Here is a 17,602-nt window from a genome sequence, read left to right as displayed (position 1 = left end):
ACTGCTGTTCCTACTGCTCTCTCTGGTAGAGAGGAGGCAAACCAGGGACTCCTTCACCCGGATCGTGTACAGGGCCTGCAGCCTCTCTACCTGCAAGAAGGCGCCAAGGACTGGTGAGGCTATGGCCACAGTTGGACCTGTTGGACTGACGAGCCCTGACGCTCCCGGCAGGTACCGGGAAGGACACCAGGAACCGTGGCAAGCGGTCTCCACGGATCCCTTACTACAAATGCACAATGGTGAGCGACCTCTACAGGTCCTGGGATTCCAGCTTCAGCTCTTACCAAGTCCACATCATCTATTTGATCCTTAAGAAGGTTCCAGAACGTGAGGTAGAGCTGAGCAGCATCGTGCTGGACAAACACTGGTTTAAAATAATGTAACAGCACATCAGTGCGGTCGCTGGAGAAGTCCCATGTCCTCACGACCCCTAGCTACGTGAACACTCACCACCTTGCCTTTGACTCTCCCAACTCCCAAAAGAGGTCAGGAGGTACCACATGTCAGGCGCTCAGGAAGGGAGAAGCATTCTTGGTGCTGGATTTGATAGCGCCTCTTAAACTTAAGCCTCGGGAAGGGAACAAGGCTGTGCTCTACGCACTCTGAAGGGTATGGTACACCGGCAGCCTCAGTGGAGGGGGAAAGGCTTGCCACAGAAAAGCCAGAGCAGGAGCTGAACTCCCTGAGCGGCGTAGAGAGGTGGGCACAAGCTGACTGGCCGGCCGGGGGCTGCCGGGCATGCCCCGCCTGGCCCCGTAGAACAGACCAGCTCCAGGAACTCTCCAGAGCACAGGAGCAGCGCCTCCTCGCTCCATCTGCTGCTCTGTTCCCAGCTTGCACCTGGCCAAGCCAGAACTCTGAAGGGAGGCGCAGACCACCAGACGGAATGCCAGGCGGCATTCCTTCTCAGCAAAGATCGAAAAATGACTCTTTTTTTTTGCTTTACTTTTTTTTTTTTTTTTTTTGGGTCCGGTTGTGGGGCCTGAACTCCGGGCCTGGGCGCTGTCCCTCAGCTCTTCAGCTCAAGGCTAGCGCTCTACCACTTGAGCCACAGCGTCATTTCCGGCTTTTTTTCTTTTTGCTTATGTAGTGCTGAGGATCAAACCCAGGGCCTCAGGCATGCAAGGCATGCGCTCTACCACTGAGTCACCTTCCCAGCCCAGCTACTCACCAATCTTATGTCTCACTCTAAACCATCTACTAACCCCAATCCCTACATAACTGCACAACCCACACTTTCTGCAATCCCAACCCTAACAAGTTCCCTAATCCTCACCTGTTCTATAATCAACCTTGAAGACTACTCCATATCCATACCATATCCATAACCCCAACCCATCCCACAGAGTTCTTCCTCACACATTCCCTAACCCTAAACCTTTGCTGGACCCTTACTCTAAAATTTCCTCAAGTGCATCCCCAACCTCACCCTTTGTCTCCCATATTTTCCCTACACCCTTTCCTGACCTTAAGCCTGACCTATTCCCATAATCCAAATGCTAGCCCTAACCTCACCAGATCGATAACCTTAACCTATAATCCTAACACTGACAATGACCCTGACTCTGACCCTAACCCCCAACCCTAGCACATGCTCCAACATGTACCCTATCAGTTATCCTAACACATACCTTACTCTAAAACCCTAAACTGTACCGCATACCCTAATAAGTACCCTAACAAATATAGTAAACAGTGTCACATTCTATCAAGTACCCAACAAGTACTGTAAACCATACAGGCACATTTACGTACACCCTATCATCTACCTCAATTTCACCTTACCGCATACCCAAACACTTGGCCTTAACCCAAACCATAACCCTAATATACACTATAGCATATACCTTAACCCTAACACATACCCTAATCTAACACGAACCCTGACATATACCATAAACTTCATTCTATCTCAAACACAGGCCATAACATACACTCTAAACGCTGAAATGTGTGGTAACAACGACTTACATGCACTCTAATACATTCAGGTACTTTATAGGTAAACTAGCATGTACCCCAAACATATCCAGTACATACCTTAACCCTAAGCCAAACCCTAACAAATACTCTAACATGTACCCTACTGGTTAACACAGACCCTAACCATTATCATGTACTGTAAAGCTTACATATACCCTAACAAGTACCCTAAACTTATCCCAACATACTTCCTAACTTGTTGCCTAACCCAAACCATAACTGTAACCTTAACACATACCCAAGCACATACTGTAACGCACACTCTAAACATTTACATGTAACAAGTACTCTAACATATACTTCAAGTCATACATGTACCCTAGCATGTGCACAAAACATACCCTGTTTGCTAACATGTACTCTAAACACTAACTCATACCCTAACAAGGACCCTAACACTTAATCAAAACCATGCAAATACCCTTAAATACACTCAAACTTGTACCTTAAAGTAACCCAATGTACACCCTAATATGTGCCCTGACTTTAACATGTATTTTAACCCCAACAGATTTCCCAATAGTACTCTAACACATTAAACATACTCTAGACACGCATATAATAACAAGTACCCTAACACATATTCTATAAAGCGTACAGGTAACCTTACATGTACCCTGAATGTACCCTAACATACTCTAACTCTGACCTTTACATATACCCCAAGTACATTGACACATACTTTAAAAAATTAATGTACCCTAACATGTGACTCAACAATATCCTAACATGTACCTTCACCCTAACGAATCCCCTGTGAAGTATGCTAACTCTAATACATACCCTAATATGTGCCCTAACTAACACACACTCTAGCATGTACCGTAACCCTAACAAATCCCCTATCAAGTACCTTAACTCTAACACATACATGGACATGGACTCAAACACATACCCTAATATGTGCCATCACTTTCACATGTATGTTAAACCTAACAGATTCCCAATATACTGTAATACAATAAACATGCTCTGGACACGAACCCATATGGTAACAAGTACCCATTCACATACTCTCTAAATTGTACCTGTACCCTGAATGTACCCTAACAAACTACAACTTCACATTTACCCTAAACGTAGCACATACCCTAATAAATACTCTAAATTCTAATACATTGTCCAAACCATCCAGGTAACCTTATGTGTATCCCAAATGTGTAACCTGACACAGGCCCTAGTCCTGACACATACATGTACCCTAACATATACCCCATCACACACCCTAACTCTGGCCCATACTCACACCCTAATAATATGTATCCTGACTGACATCCATACACCAGCATGTACTCTAACTCTAACACCCTATGTACCTAAAAATGTACCTCACCCCTAAAATGTATGGTAAACATTAACATGTACCCTAACAAGTACCCTAACGTGTACTCTAAGTGAGCCTTATATGCACCCAAAATGCTCCTGTGCTCTGCTCTTCCACAAGCCCTGCCCCTGGGCTGCGCACTTCCCTGCTCTAGGCAGAAGGTGCTCTAGGCAGGTGCACTGTCCATGGAGGACACTGAGTGCAGTGAGGACTGCTTTCCACCAGAGGGTGCTCTAGGTATGCGCACTGTCCTCCTCACTACCAGGGGGTGCCGTGACCGCTGCTTCCCACCAGAGGGTGCTCTAGGTGTGTGCACCGTCCTCCTCAGGTCCCCGGGGTCTCCCACAAGCTCCGTCCCAGGCCCACTCACTTCTCCTTTGCCACACCCCTCCTGTGCTCTGCCTCCCCACAAGCCCCGCCTCTGGACTCATTCTTGCCCCACCCCTATCATTCTCTGCCCCTACACAAGCCCTGCCCCTGGACCCCTCACTTCCATGCTCTGCTCCTCCCAGACTGGAGGGTGCAGTGAGCACTGATTCACACCAGAGGGCGCTCTGGGTGTGTGCACTGTCCTCCTCTTCTCAGGACCACGGGGTGCAGTGAGCACTGATTCCCACCAGAGGGCGCTCTGGGTGTGTGCACGGTCCTTCTCAGGACCAGGGGCTGCAGTGGATACAGTAGAGTGAAGTGTTGAGCTTTAACGCTTTCTTAATTGATGGCTGCTTTTAAGAATGATTCCCACCAGAGGGCGCTCTGGGTGTATACACTGTCCTTCTCAGGACCAGAGGATGCAGTGAAGACTGATTCCCACCAGAGGGCGCTCTGGGTGTGTGCACGGTCCATCTCAGGAAGAGAGGGTGCAATGAACACTGATTCCCACCAGAGGGCGCTCTGGGTGAGTGCACTGTCCTCAGGACCAGAGGGTGCAGTGAGCACTGATTCTGACCAGAGGGCGCTCTAGGGTGTCTCTTGTCCTGGCCAGGTATGCAGTGTTCACTAATTCCCACCTGATGGTGCTCTAGGTGTGTGTACTGTCCTCCTCAGGACCCCAGATCCTCCCACAAGCCCACCCCTGCACTGCTCACTTCTTGCTCTGCTCCGCCCACAAAACCAGAGGATGCAGTGAGCACTGATTCCCACAAGAGGGTGCTCTAGGCTTGCACACTGTCCTCCTCTCCTCAGCACCTAGGGTGCGGTGATAGCTGATTCCCACCGGAGGGCACGCTAGACAGGTGAGCACCTTGCTCGTCTTCTCAGGACCAGGGGTGCAATGAGGGCTGTTTCCCACCAGAGGGTGCTCTAGGCATGCTCACCGTCCTCCTTTCCTCAAGACCAAGGGGTGCGGTGAGCGCTGATTGCCACCAGATGGTGGTCTAGCTGTGTACATGATCCTCCTCTTCTCAGGTCCAGGGGATGCAGTGACCAATGTTTCCCACCAGATGGTGCTCTAGGCCTGCACATGATCTTCCTCATCTCAGGACCAGAGAGGTGCAGTGACCACTGCTTCCTACCAGATGGTGCTCTAGGTATGCACACTGTCCTCATGACCCTTGGCGTCCCACCAGCCCCGCCCCTGGACTGCTCACTTCCTGCTCCTGCCCCACCCCTGCAGTGCTCCACTCCTCCTCCTAGCCTGTAGCTGCAGCTACTTCTGCCCAGGACCCTGGAAAACTTGAAGCCCTGATGAAGTGTCCCAAAGCCTCAGTGCCAGAGACAGACCAGCCTCTGTTTGGTCCTGCTGCAAACTGTAGTGTCCCAACCCCAGAGCAGTCTTGTCCCAGTGTTACGGGGAAAAAAGTCCACTGTTCAGACAGCCTCACTTAAAAAGATGACTTTCTTGGGGAAGTGGAGAGCTAACCGGCCAGGGACGCAGCACAGACTCAGGACCTGAAACTGCGACCCCGAACAACCCACAAGCTAGGGTTTTTAAAGGCAACATCCACGCCTGGCCACGCACAGGTGGCCAACGGGATTGGAACACCACATAAGGGTTGCATGTTTATGTCCGTGGCTGGTGGGTTACAGTCCGACTCCTAGGAACTGTTTGAACTAACCTATCATTCTGGCTTGCATTGGCGGGCAAATTTGGGGTCCCCACACAAAGCAAGTGGATATTCTTACTCTTGGGGTTTGTATATTCTGGAAACATGATGTTATAGGCCCTGCATCCTTGAAGCTGGGGGCTGTTACAAAGAGAGCTACGGGAGCTTTATTACAGAGATAGCTACAGGAGGATGCGCAATGTGCACACCGAGGCATCGACTCCCTTGAAGCAGGAGGCAATCGATCACGGGGTGGAATGCACAACGTTGCATGGCAGGCACCGTTCTAATTGGGCAGGGTATGACATAGGGGGGAATTCCATGTGAAATAGGTTTTAAGGTCTCCCTTCGTGGCCTCTCTTTGTTTTTAGTAAAGGGTCAGCTTCTCGGCTTAGTTTTCCTCACACAGTCTGGGACCTTAACAGTCTAGGAGACCCTTTGCCCTACACCAGCTCTCAGTGAATTCTCAGTGTCAGCTCAAGCCAGCAGTCAGGGCCAGCAGTGATCTGCTGGGTGCCAGGAAGGAGATGGGGCTCCAGAGGAGCCCCATCAATAGGGAGGTAAAATATGGTGGTAGAGGCTGCCAGCAGAGGCAGGAACATTGTAATGGGTTGTGTTCCCAAAGTTCATGTATGCATGCTCTCATCACCCAATACCTGGGAATGTGACCTTATATGGAAGTAGGCTTTGACAGGAGATCAACTCCAGTTCCTGTTGTTATTGTGCCCCTAAAAGGGGGAAATCGGGTCCCAGAAATGCACCCAGGGATGATCCTCTGCAGAGACGTCACTCTGCTCTCACAGGCTCAGAAGCTGAGAGAAGACCTAGAACTCACAGTGCCTTGTACCTCCTGAGGGAATGTGGCCCAGAAGACACTTATTCCATGCTGCTAAACTTCAGAGCTACGAACACAGATCTCTAAACAACCCAGTCTGCAGTGGTGTGTCAGAACAACCCTAGACCCTTATGTATTTTTAAATCCTTTATAGTATAAATCAGTTATAGCTAATCATTATCATCTAGTTAAGTATCATTTAAGACAGGGAGGATGTTAACACTAAAAACCAGTCCTCACATATCCGCATAAAAGCATTTTACATTTTGTGGAACTTTTCAATGTGCACTGCAATGTACTAGAGGTTAATAGATCAGGGGCTGGGAAGGTGGCTCAGTGGTAGAGCGCTTGCCTTGCATGCCTGAGGCCCTGGGTTCGATACCCCAGCACCACATAAGCAAAAAGCAAAAAGCCGGAAGTGGCGCTATGGCTCAAGTGGTAGAGCACTAGCCTTGAGCTGAAGAGCTGAGGGACGGCGCCCAGGCCCAGAGTTCAGGCCCCACGAGGGGACCAATACATATATATATTTCAGGTCCTAGTTGTTACTGTAATACATCCATGGTATCCATTTCATTTTGTGTTTTATTTGAAGCAACTCTAAATCCGACTCTGATCATTTTCCCAGAATGGAGTCAGACAGAACCACTTCACCTGTGCGCTTTCTCAGCTTCAGGGTGCCGGGACTCATAGTCCATAGGACGTGGCCTCTGCATGTCTTCTATGCCACAGGTCCTGAGGCCAGGAGGCCAGTGCACATACGCCTAGTATGCCCTCTGGTGGGAATCGGGACCCACTGCACCCCGAGTCCTGATGAGAGGACAGTGTGCAAGCCTAGGGCGCCCTCTGGTGGGCATCAGTGCTCACCGCACCCCGGGTCCTGATGAGGACAGCGCACAGGCCCAGAGCGCCCTCTGCTGGGCATTAGTGTTCACCGCAGCCCGGGTCCCGAGGAGCGCAACTTCTTGAAAAGATCCAGTGGCCTTTGCTTTCACAGCTATATATTTATAGCACAAGTCGTTAGCAGCATATGTGTTTAATTACCCCATTAAGCTGCACACTACACTCCTTTTGAAAGAAATAACTTTATTTACTTATTGTGCCTCATTCACAAGAGTTATGGTTTGGATAAGAATTTCCTACACAGGCTCCTGTGTTGAATGCTTACTCTCCAGGTGTGGGACATTTTCAAGGGCTCTGGAAATTTAGGGAGACGGGGGCCTAGCTGAAATAGTTCATGGGCACTACTGGGCCTCGAACGCGGAGCTTAGGTGCAGTCCATCCTTGAGCTTTTTCACTCGAGCCGGCACATTAGCACTTGAGCAATGGCTATACTTCCAGCTTTTGTTTCAGTTGTCAATGGAAGGTAAGTCTCAAGGCTTTTTCTGCCCTATCTGGATTTGAACTCTCAAAGCCTCCTGAGTAGCTAGAATTTCAAGCATGAGCCACAGATGCCCTGCACAAGCCTCAGCTCTCAAAAGATTCTGCCCCACAACATTGCTAGACAAGGGACCAGGCCTCTGTCACAGGACCTTTGGAGACAAACCACATCCAAACCACACCAGTAACCATTCATGGTTATAACTTAAGACTTAAATTATTACAGTTTTTATGTTTTTCCTCATTGTAGAATCTCCTAGAAGACTCAGCAGATCCAATGACAGGAAAAGAAATGAATTTGTCAGTCTCTGAAGGTTTAGAGTATATCCATTAACCTCTAATCTTCATGTAAACCAGAAGATATGCAGTTTCCTGCCTATAAAGAGAAATTTATCAGCATAGCAAAATGAAACATTTACAATGAAAGGCTGTATGTATTTTTGGGTGGGTTGTGGGACTTGAATTCTGGGCCTGGGCACTGTCCCAGCTCAAGGCGAGGGCTCTACCACTTGAGCCATAAAGCCACTTCTAGTTTTCTGTAGCCAGTTACTTAGAGATAAGAGTCACAAACATTTTCCTGCCCAGGCTGGCTTTGATCCGCAATCCTCAGATCTCAGCCTCCTCAGTAGCTAGGATGACAGGAGTGAGCTACCAGTGCCTAGTTGAGGGGATATATTATTGATTCACAATAGGACCAAATTTCCAGGATAATGAAGCAAACCTTCATCTACCTAACCTGTCCGTCTCATCAAAGGGAAAGAAAATAGTGACTTGGGAAATTAACCTGTAAGTTCTTATTAGCTAACATACAAATCATGGACAGCATGGTGCTAACGGCTCATGCCTGTGATCCTAGCTACTCAGGAGGCTGAGATCTGAGGGTCATGGTTCAAAGGCAGCCTGGACAGAAAAGTCTGTGAGACTCTTATCTCCAATAAACTACTCAGAAAAAGCTGGAAGTAGCACTGTGGTTCGAGTGGTACAGCATTAATCTTGAATACAAAGAGGCTCAGGGATGAGCACCCAGGCCCTGAGTTCAAACCCAGGACTAAAAGGAAGAAAGAAAGAAAGAAAGAAAGAAAGAAAGAAAGAAAGAAAGAAAGAAAGAAAGAAAGAAAGAAAGAAAGAAAGAAAGAAAGAAAGAAAGAAAGAAAGAAAGAAAGGAAGGGAGGGAGGGAGGGAGGAAGGAAGGAAGGAAGGAAGGAAGGAAGGAAGGAAGGAAGGAAGGAAGGAAGGAAGGAAGGAAGGAAGAGAAGGAAGGAAGGAAGGAAGAAAGCAAGCAAGGAAGGAGCAAGGAAGGAAGGAGGAAAGGACCAGGGACAGACATGTTATGGGACTATAAGCCAACTCCAACCCTGTTTTTTGTAAATAAACTTAATTGGAACATGGCCACTTACATTCATTCATTCACGTGCTGTCTGTGGCACCATGCATGTTGCAAGGGCAAAGCTGAGTAACAGCTACAGAAGCTATGCTCCAAAACCCTAAGTACTTTCTCTCTAACTTCTACAGAGAAAGTTTGCTAACCCCTATTCTAAATCACAGGGGAATGAATAACCAAAAATTGGCTAAGAACAGGCACCTAAGAGAAATTTTGAGAATAAATAAAAGGAAAACATAAAAAGTAGGTAAAAGGAAGATATCAAACATAAACTCCACCTAATCCATTAATTATGAAATCAAGCCTACTGATGTAGCTGAATATGACCTGGTACAAACACCATCACCCCCAGTACCACCTCCACTACCTACACTGTCACCGCCATACCACCTCCACTACCTACACTGTCACCCCGCATACCATCTCCAGTACCTACACTGTCACCCCCAATACCACCTCCAGTACCTACACCGTCAGTTCCATTTCCACCTCCAGTACATATAAAAATCTCTGCCTTAACTTTATCCAGCTTTTCTCTCTAGGTTAATGACTACGTCAGTATCATGTCCTGATGCCTACTGAGAAAGAGAAGAGTGGTCCTGGCCCCTGGTCTTCTGGGCACCACTGGCTCACACTTGTAACCCTTGTTATTCAGGAGGCTTAGATCAGAGAATTCAGGTTCAAAGCCAGCAGAGCAGAAAAGTCTTTGATACTCTTATCTCAAATTAACCACACAAAAGCAGGCCGTGGAGTTGTGGTTCATGTGGTCGAGCACTAGCCTTGAGTGAAAAAGCTCAATGCCTAGGCCTAGACTTCAAACCCAAGAACCAGCACCAAAAAAAAAAAAAAAAAAAAAAAAAAAGCACATGGTCTGGTGTGAGGGGAAAAGTCGCAAAATCAAAAAACATTTTGAAGTGTAATAAAGGAGGCCTGCTCAAAAAGCAACGAAAGCAAATAAGATAGCCCTGCCTTTGGAGCTCCAGCGGTGCAATCGGTTAGCGCGGGTACTGATAAGATAGCCCCGCCAATCCGCTGGGGCCCATCAGTAAAGGCTTTGCGCAGTAGGAAAGACCGTGATTATCAAAACACCACTAGGCACTTGCTCAGAAGATAAATTAGGACAGGGTCATAGAGACCAGAAAATACAGGTACACAGTTAAAGAAGATGATGGACATGGTATTGGGACTTATGCCAGTGCTTTACTTAAGTCTAAATTCTGAGGGAAGTGTGGTGCCAGGGATGACTGCTGAAAGATGAGGCTGAATGGTAGTCAGTGGGGACTCTCGGATAAAGGCAATAGTTCATCCGTGCAGATTTCATAAAGCTCCAAGAACCCAGTGGACTCCATTCCCCCAAGTGCTTCTCTTACCAGCGGTAGTGATGATTTCCATAGGTACACTGGACGTCTTCCCAGGACACCTGGAAGAACATCACAGACATCAGCAGCTGGTTGGCAGCTGCTATTACGTGTTGACAGAACAGGGGACACTGTAATGTGCCCTGTTAGACTCCTGCAGAGAATGGAGAAGCCCGCCCTGGCGACCACACAGCATCAGAGCATCTGGTGACACAACGCCATGCATCCTGAGACCCTCTGTGATGTCCCCACTCACCTTGAAATGCTTACACCTATCCCAAAGTTTTACACCTTGCATCTTTAACGTCTCGCTCCACAGACGTTTCCTACAAAGCATAAACCTTCAAGGTACGGGGCTAAGAGCACCAGAAACCTAACACTGACACAAACAGATGCTTAGAAAGCAATAAACCATGGCTGGGAAGGTGGCTCAGTGGTAGAGTGCTCGCCTAGCATGCATGAAGCCCTGGGTTCCATTCCTCAGTACCACATACAGAAGAAACCGGAAGTGGTGCTGTGGCCGAAGTGGTAGGTAGAGCACTCACCTTGAACACAAAGAGGCTGGGGAACAGCACCCAGACCCTGAGTCTAAGCCCCAAGACAAGCAAAAAAAATAAATAAATAAAGCAATAAACCTAGAGAATGGCTTTGAACCACAAAACTCCCCAGCTCCTACACACAAACTACAAGACCATAATGCGTCTTCAACTCTGAGCTGAGAATTCAGAGAAGGAGGAAAGTTTAGATGATGGTTCTCACCCAACAAACATTGGAGTCATTGAAGCAGAGCCATCTTCCATCCGCTGGATTCCGAATGTAGGCACAGTAATGACCGAAGTCTGCCATCCCTACGTGGGCTATCACAGCGAAGAGTTCATACTGTGCTTCACGCTGGAAGAGGACAAGGCTGTAAGCGACCCATCCTCCTTTCCCAGCCCTGGTCTTTAATGAGGAAGCATATTTGCCAGGCACTTGTTTACTGCCTGCTCTAGGCCCGGCACTGACACTTCAAAGGAGCTCGAAGAAAAGACCTTGACCTGCAGAATCTCACAGCTAGTTGAAGAGAAGCATCACAAACCAAAACTGTGATGCCTGTGTTATATCAGACCCACGAACAGTAAGTGCGGGGTGTTCAATTTTTGCCAAGTGGGAACTCTGAGGAGGTCTCTGTTAACCGTGCAGAAGGGTTTTTTAACATTGGCAGACAAGTTATCGGAAGGGAATTTGTTTTGGTTTGGTTTGGGGGGGGAGGGGTTGTGAACTTTTTGTTTCACCTTGGTTTCTTCTTTGTTTTTGTTGGTTTGTTTTGGAAGTTGCGGTTTGAACCCAGGGCCTCCTGCGTGCCAGGCAGGAGCCTTACCATTGAATCACGCCCCTAGCTCTGTTCTGTGCTATTTTTTCCTTCCCCAGGCAAACGTCGGGAACATGATTGCCCCCGCTTCAGGCTTCCTATGGTTAATGGGCTGATAGACACATGCCACCATCTGAACAGAAGACATAGTCTGAAAGTCTTCATTTTGAGGTTAATGAAACTGTGAGAAATATGAGGTGACATTCAAAACGGTGAGGAGAAGAAATGGAACTAGAATATCCACAAAACGGTGACAGAAAAGAACCCGAAAACGGACAGTGAAATTGCAGGACAGAAACCTTACAAAGACAGTAGGACACGAAGAGGAATGTTACAGACGCAAAGTCTCTACTACATGTGTCCATGAAGTGTTCCACTCCCTCAAAATCTTAGAAAACTGTTTAAAAGAAAAGGGAACATTAGTAGTGAGAGTTTGGGCTGACTTTTTTGTTAGTCAAGAGTATTTCTTTCTTTCAAAAAAAAAACCATAGCAGCAGAAACCCAACAGTGGTTATTAGGGGTTGTAATGAAAGATGCTGATCAAAGCGCACAAACTTCCAGTTAGACGGGAGGAATAGGTTTCAGAACAATGTCATACAGTATCTTAATTATAATGTGTTCCACACCGGAAAATGCTTTTCAAGAATTTTTACATATGTTCACCACAAAGACACAGGTGAAGTGATAAGTATGTTGTCTAGCTTGAGCTAATCTTTCCAAAATTTGAGGATGGGTGGGGTTGCACACCTATAATCCAGGTTCTCCAGAGGGGGAGATCAGAAAGGCTGTGGACAAAGTCAGCCTGGCCAGAAAGCTAGTGAGACTCCGATCTCAACAGACAAGGCAGACACAAGTGCACACCCGGAAGCCTGTCCCTGGGAGAGGCAGAGGTAGAAGAGCAGTCCAAGGTCAGGCCTGGACAAAAACAAACCACCGCCTGATAACAGAACTCAAGCAAAAAGGCCCAGCGGCTTGGCTCAGATGGTGAATGGCGATGTGCTTGCTACAGGCCCAGCGTGACACATTAGTCAGTGCCAAGACCACAAGAAACCATTCCTCCGGCATGCGTACGTCACAGCACCACACTGAAATCCCTACACACAAATACTTTCCATGTGTCAACATTGGAAAGAAGGCAGGTTTGTTCTGAATCTTTAAAGAAACTAACACTAGGAACAGCAAAGGCTTGTGGTGACATTGTTATAATGATAACCCCAGCACGGACCCCGGGGGACCACATGGTTATTAAAATCAATAATGCTTAGAAAAAAACAAAAACAGCCTTTCTTTTATTTGTGAGGCAGGGTCTTAACTGTGTAGCTCACACTGGCCTTGAACCAATGTCCCTCTGGTCTACCTCTCCCGGCCGCAAAGAAGATAGGCACGTGCCAACATACTGGCTGAAAAATAAATAAATAAATTGAATTTAAAATGTTTTTAAGCCCTCTGCCTTGAATATGCCTTTGCCTCTGTGACTCGCAGCAACCTGAGGCCAGCCTGTCCTCGGTGCGGGCCCCGCCTAGCCCGCAGAGGGCACACTTCCTCAGACAGAGCAGTGCTCAGAGGCTGAGCTCACCACGCCTGGCTCCCCTCCCGGGGGCGCTGCGCACCCAGCACAGGGCTGCTCCGAGCCCTCACACTGTGGAGGTGAGCTGAAGACCAAATCGCTAACCCGGGCCTGGGGAGCCTGAACCAGGGGATTCACCAGTCGGTGCCATCTAGCAGTCGAGGGGTAAGAGCGCTGAACCTGGAGGACGCCGCGTCTGGTAGGATCGATCCAGAACACCTCACCTGCTCTGCGTCCTCAGTGAAGTCTTGATGCTCAGCCAGAAGAACCTGACTGAGATCCAAGCGCTGAGGGAAGTGCAGCAAGTGGCAGACTTTCTCCGTCTGTGAGTTCCGAATGGAGAATCGCATCAGGTGAAGGGTCAGGGTTTGGGGCAGATGCGTCATCCTCAAGACCTGCAAAAGCAAAACTCACTGTGAGACGGGGCCCCGAGGCGCTTGCGGGAAGATCCTGAGACACGCCGGGCCTGGTGGCTCGTTCTCCTCCCCAGGGGGAGGGGTGCGGGGGACACACTGGGGAGCTGAAGGCTTCCATGGCAGAATCCATTCCTCTCCCCGGAGACTCAGGGGACGCTTGGCCGGCACAGCACTATGGACCTCAGACAAAAGCCGTGAGCTGCTCAGGGCTCCGCAGAGGTGCCTGGCCCTCAGAAACTAAGAGTCTGCTGTAGGGAGCGTCTCTAAAACCAAAGAGGAAACCCCACCGCCCCCACCCAGCCCCATGCCGTCACCTGCCACTCCTGGTGGAAGACTGTGGTCAAGAAGCGACATCCACAGCCCCGTCTATGAGAAGCCCGAGGGTCTGAACTAGCCTCACCCACATCCCACCCCATCCGCCATCAGGAAGGGCCCGGAAGGGTCTGGGAAGCCGTGGCCCAGCAACAGCCCGCCCCGGAGACGCATCTGAACCTGAGGGTGGGCACCTGGCTTCCACGCGTCTTCGTCCCGCAGGCCTCGCAGAACCACTTGCTCTTCCTGGCTAACTCCCTGGGGTGGAAAAAACAGCGCAGGGCCTCCTCCTGCCGGCGGAGGCCGCAGGGAAAGGCCGCGTCAGCAGACCCTTTCCATGGGCACGCGGCCACCCCACAGGTGAGGGCTGAGCTCCGCTGCAGGTTCCCCCACAGTCCCCCAAGCACCCCACTACCAGCGCTACATCTGTCAGGATCTTCCACCCACTGGAGGAGAAAACACAAGGAGCCCTGGTTAATATGAGGGTGAGAAAATGAGAAACAGGATAGAACTTCTGCTGCTGCTCAAAGAAATTGGCCACCTAGAGCCGTGCAAGTGAAACAGAGTTGTTAGTGTCCACGGGTGGAAGGACACGGGGAACTGGCATGGCGGAGGGAACTGGCATGGCGGGGCGACCCTTTCTCACCCAGTCTCTCACCAGTGTTTGCAGAGGCTTTGCGTCCACGTCATAGAGAGGGAGGGAGAGGGTCAGCATACTGCTGTTCCTACTGCTCTCTCTGGTACAGAGGAGGCAAACCAGGGACTCCTTCACCCGGATCGTGTACAGGGCCTGCAGCCTCTCTACCTGCAAGAAGGCGCCAAGGACGGGTGAGGCTATGGCCAGAGTTGGACCTGTTGGACTGACGAGCCCTGACGCTCCCGGCAGGTACCGGGAAGGACACCAGGAACCGTGGCAAGCGGTCTCCACGGATCCCTTACTACAAATGCACAATGGTGAGCGACCTCTACAGGTCCTGGGATTCCAGCTTCAGCTCTTACCAAGTCCACATCATCTATTTGATCCTTAAGAAGGTTCCAGAACGTGAGGTAGAGCTGAGCAGCATCGTGCTGGACAAACACTGGTTAAAAAAAAGGAACAGCGCATCAGTGCGGTCGCTGGAGAAGTCCCATGTCCTCACAACCCCTAGCTACATGAACACTCACCACCTTGCCTTTGACTCTCCTAACTCCCAGAAAAGGTCAGGAGGTACCACATGTCAGGCGCTCAGGAAGGGAGAAGCATTCTTGGTGCTGGATTTGACAGCGCTTCTTAAACTTAAGCCTCGGGAAGGGAACAAGGCTGTGCTCTACGCACTCTGAAGGGTATGGTACACCGGCAGCCTCAGTGGAGGGGGAAAGGCTTGCCACAGAAAAGCCAGAGCAGGAGCTGAACTCCCTGAGCGGCGCAGAGAGGTGGGCACATGCTGACGGGCCGGCCGGGGGCTGCCGGGCATGCCCCGCCTGGCCCCACTGGATTCCGTAGAACAGACCAGCTCCAGGGACTCTCCAGAGCACAGGAGCGGCGCCTCCTCGCTCCATCCGCTGCTCTGTTCCCAGCTTGCACCTGGCCAAGCCAGAACTCTGAAGGGAGGCGCAGACCACAAGATGGAGCGCCAGACGGCATTTCTTCTCAGCAAAGAAAGAAAAATTATTCCTTTTTTTTTTGCTTTACTTTTTCTTTTATTTATTTATTTTTGGCTCTGGTTGTGGGGCCTGAACTCTGGGCCTGGGCGCTATCCCTCAGCTCTTCAGCTCAAGGCGAGCACTCTACCACTTGAGCCACAGTGCCACTTCTGGCTTTTTTTCTTTTTGCTTATGTGGGCGGAAGATCAAACCCAGGGCCTCAAGCATGCAAGGCAAGCGCTTTACCACTGAGCCACCTTCCCAGCCCCGTTTTGCTTTACTTTTTTTATATACTGGTCCTGGGGTTTGAACTCAGGGCTGGGCGCTGTCCCTGAGCTTTTTTTCCTCAAGGCTGGTGCTCTACCACTTGAGCTACAGCTGAACTTTCAGCTTCTTTTGTTTTTGGTTAATTGGAGATAACAGTCTGGTGGGCTTTCTTACCCAGGCTGGTTTCCAACTGTGATCCTCACATCTCGGCCTTCACAGTACCTAGCGTGAGCCACAGGTCCCTAGTTTTTGTGTTTGTTTTTTTTTAATGTGCTACCAGTTATCGCTTTTGTAAATTGCCATTTCTTTCTCTGTAGGTCTTCTTTTCACTCTCCCCGTCTTAGACTTACAGAGCATTGTACTCTAGGTTTATTCTACCTTCTTCCTTTCCTTCTTTTTTCATCCCTAGCTTTTCTGTTACCTTGCAATTTTTTTTTGGGGGGGGGGGGTCCGGTCGTGGGGCCTGAACTCCAGGCCTGGGCACTGTCCCTCAGCTCTTCAGCTCAAGGCTAGCGCTCTACCACTTGAGCCACAGCGCCACTTCTGGCTTTTTTCTTTTTGCTTCTGTGATGCTGAGGAATCGAATCCAGGGCCTCAGGCATGCAAGGCAAGCGCTGTACCACTGAGCCTCCATATCCATACCATATCCATAACCCCAACCCATCCCACAGAGTTCTTCTTCACACATTCCCTAACACTAAACCTTTCCTGGATCCTTACTCTAACATTTCCTTAAGTGCATCCACAACATCACCCTTTGTCTACCATATTCCCTACACCCTTTCCTGACCTTAAGCCTGACCTATTCCCATAATCCAAATGCTAGCACCCTAACCTCACCAGATGGATAACCTTAACCTATAATCCTAACACTGACAATGACCCTGACTCTGACCCTAACCCACAACCCTAACCCATACCCTAGCACATGCTCCAACATGTACCCTATCAGTTATCCTAACACATACCTTTACTCTAAAACCCTAAACTGTACCACATACCCTAATAAGTACCCTAACAAATATAGTAAACAGTGTCACATTCTATCAAGTACCCTAACAAGTACTGTAACCATACAGGCACATTTACGTACACCCTATATCATCTACCTCAAATTCACCTTACCGCATACCCAAACACGTGCCCTTAATTAACCCAAACCATAGCCCTAATATACACTATAGCGTATACCTTAACCCTAACACATACCCTAACTCTAACACGAACCCTGACATATACCATAAACTTCATTCTAACTCAAACACATGCCATAACATACACTCTAAACGCTAAAATGTGTGGTAACAACGACTTACATGCACTCTAGTACATTCAGGTACTTTATAGGTAAACTAGCATGTACCCCAAACATACCCAATACATACCTTAACCCTAAGCCAAACCCTAACAAATACTCTAACATGTACCCTACTGGTTAACACAGACCCTAACCATTATCATGTACTGTACAGCTTACATATACCCTAACAAGTACCCTAAACTTATCCCAACATACTTCCTAACGTGTTGCCTAACCCAAACCATAACTGTAACCTTGACACATACCCAAACACATACTGTAATGCACACTCTAAACATTTACATGTAACAAGTACTCTAACATGTACTTCAAGTCATACATGTACCCTAGCATGTGCACAAAACATACCCTGTTTGCTAACATGTACTCTAAACACTAACTCATACCCTAACATGACCATAACACTTATTCAAAACCATGCAAATACCCTTAAATACACTGAAAC

The 17,602-nt window shown here is 48.7% G+C and overlaps 1 protein-coding gene across 1 annotated transcript; it reads right to left on the bottom strand.

The window, feature by feature from the left end:
• Window positions 1-7,517: 7,517 nt before the first annotated feature.
• LOC122101685 (ubl carboxyl-terminal hydrolase 18-like) lies at window positions 7,518-16,966 on the bottom strand. The gene is made up of 9 exons (XM_042672160.1): window positions 16,962-16,966; window positions 15,376-15,527; window positions 14,946-15,025; window positions 14,605-14,751; window positions 14,141-14,236; window positions 13,443-13,613; window positions 11,060-11,191; window positions 10,313-10,362; window positions 7,518-7,937 (listed from the first exon to the last, which is right to left on the bottom strand). The coding sequence occupies exons 1-9, from the start codon at window positions 16,964-16,966 to the stop codon at window positions 7,892-7,894; spliced, it is 879 nt and encodes a 292-aa protein (XP_042528094.1). The 3' UTR covers window positions 7,518-7,891.
• Between the last annotated feature and the right edge of the window lie 636 nt (window positions 16,967-17,602).

Source organism: Dipodomys spectabilis, unplaced genomic scaffold (assembly GCF_019054845.1).
Source record: "Dipodomys spectabilis isolate Male_0828 unplaced genomic scaffold, ASM1905484v1 ptg000671l, whole genome shotgun sequence".
NCBI lineage: Eukaryota > Metazoa > Chordata > Mammalia > Rodentia > Heteromyidae > Dipodomys > Dipodomys spectabilis.
The sequence above is the reverse complement of the archived record's forward strand: the minus strand, read 5'-3'. Positions and strand labels throughout refer to the sequence as shown.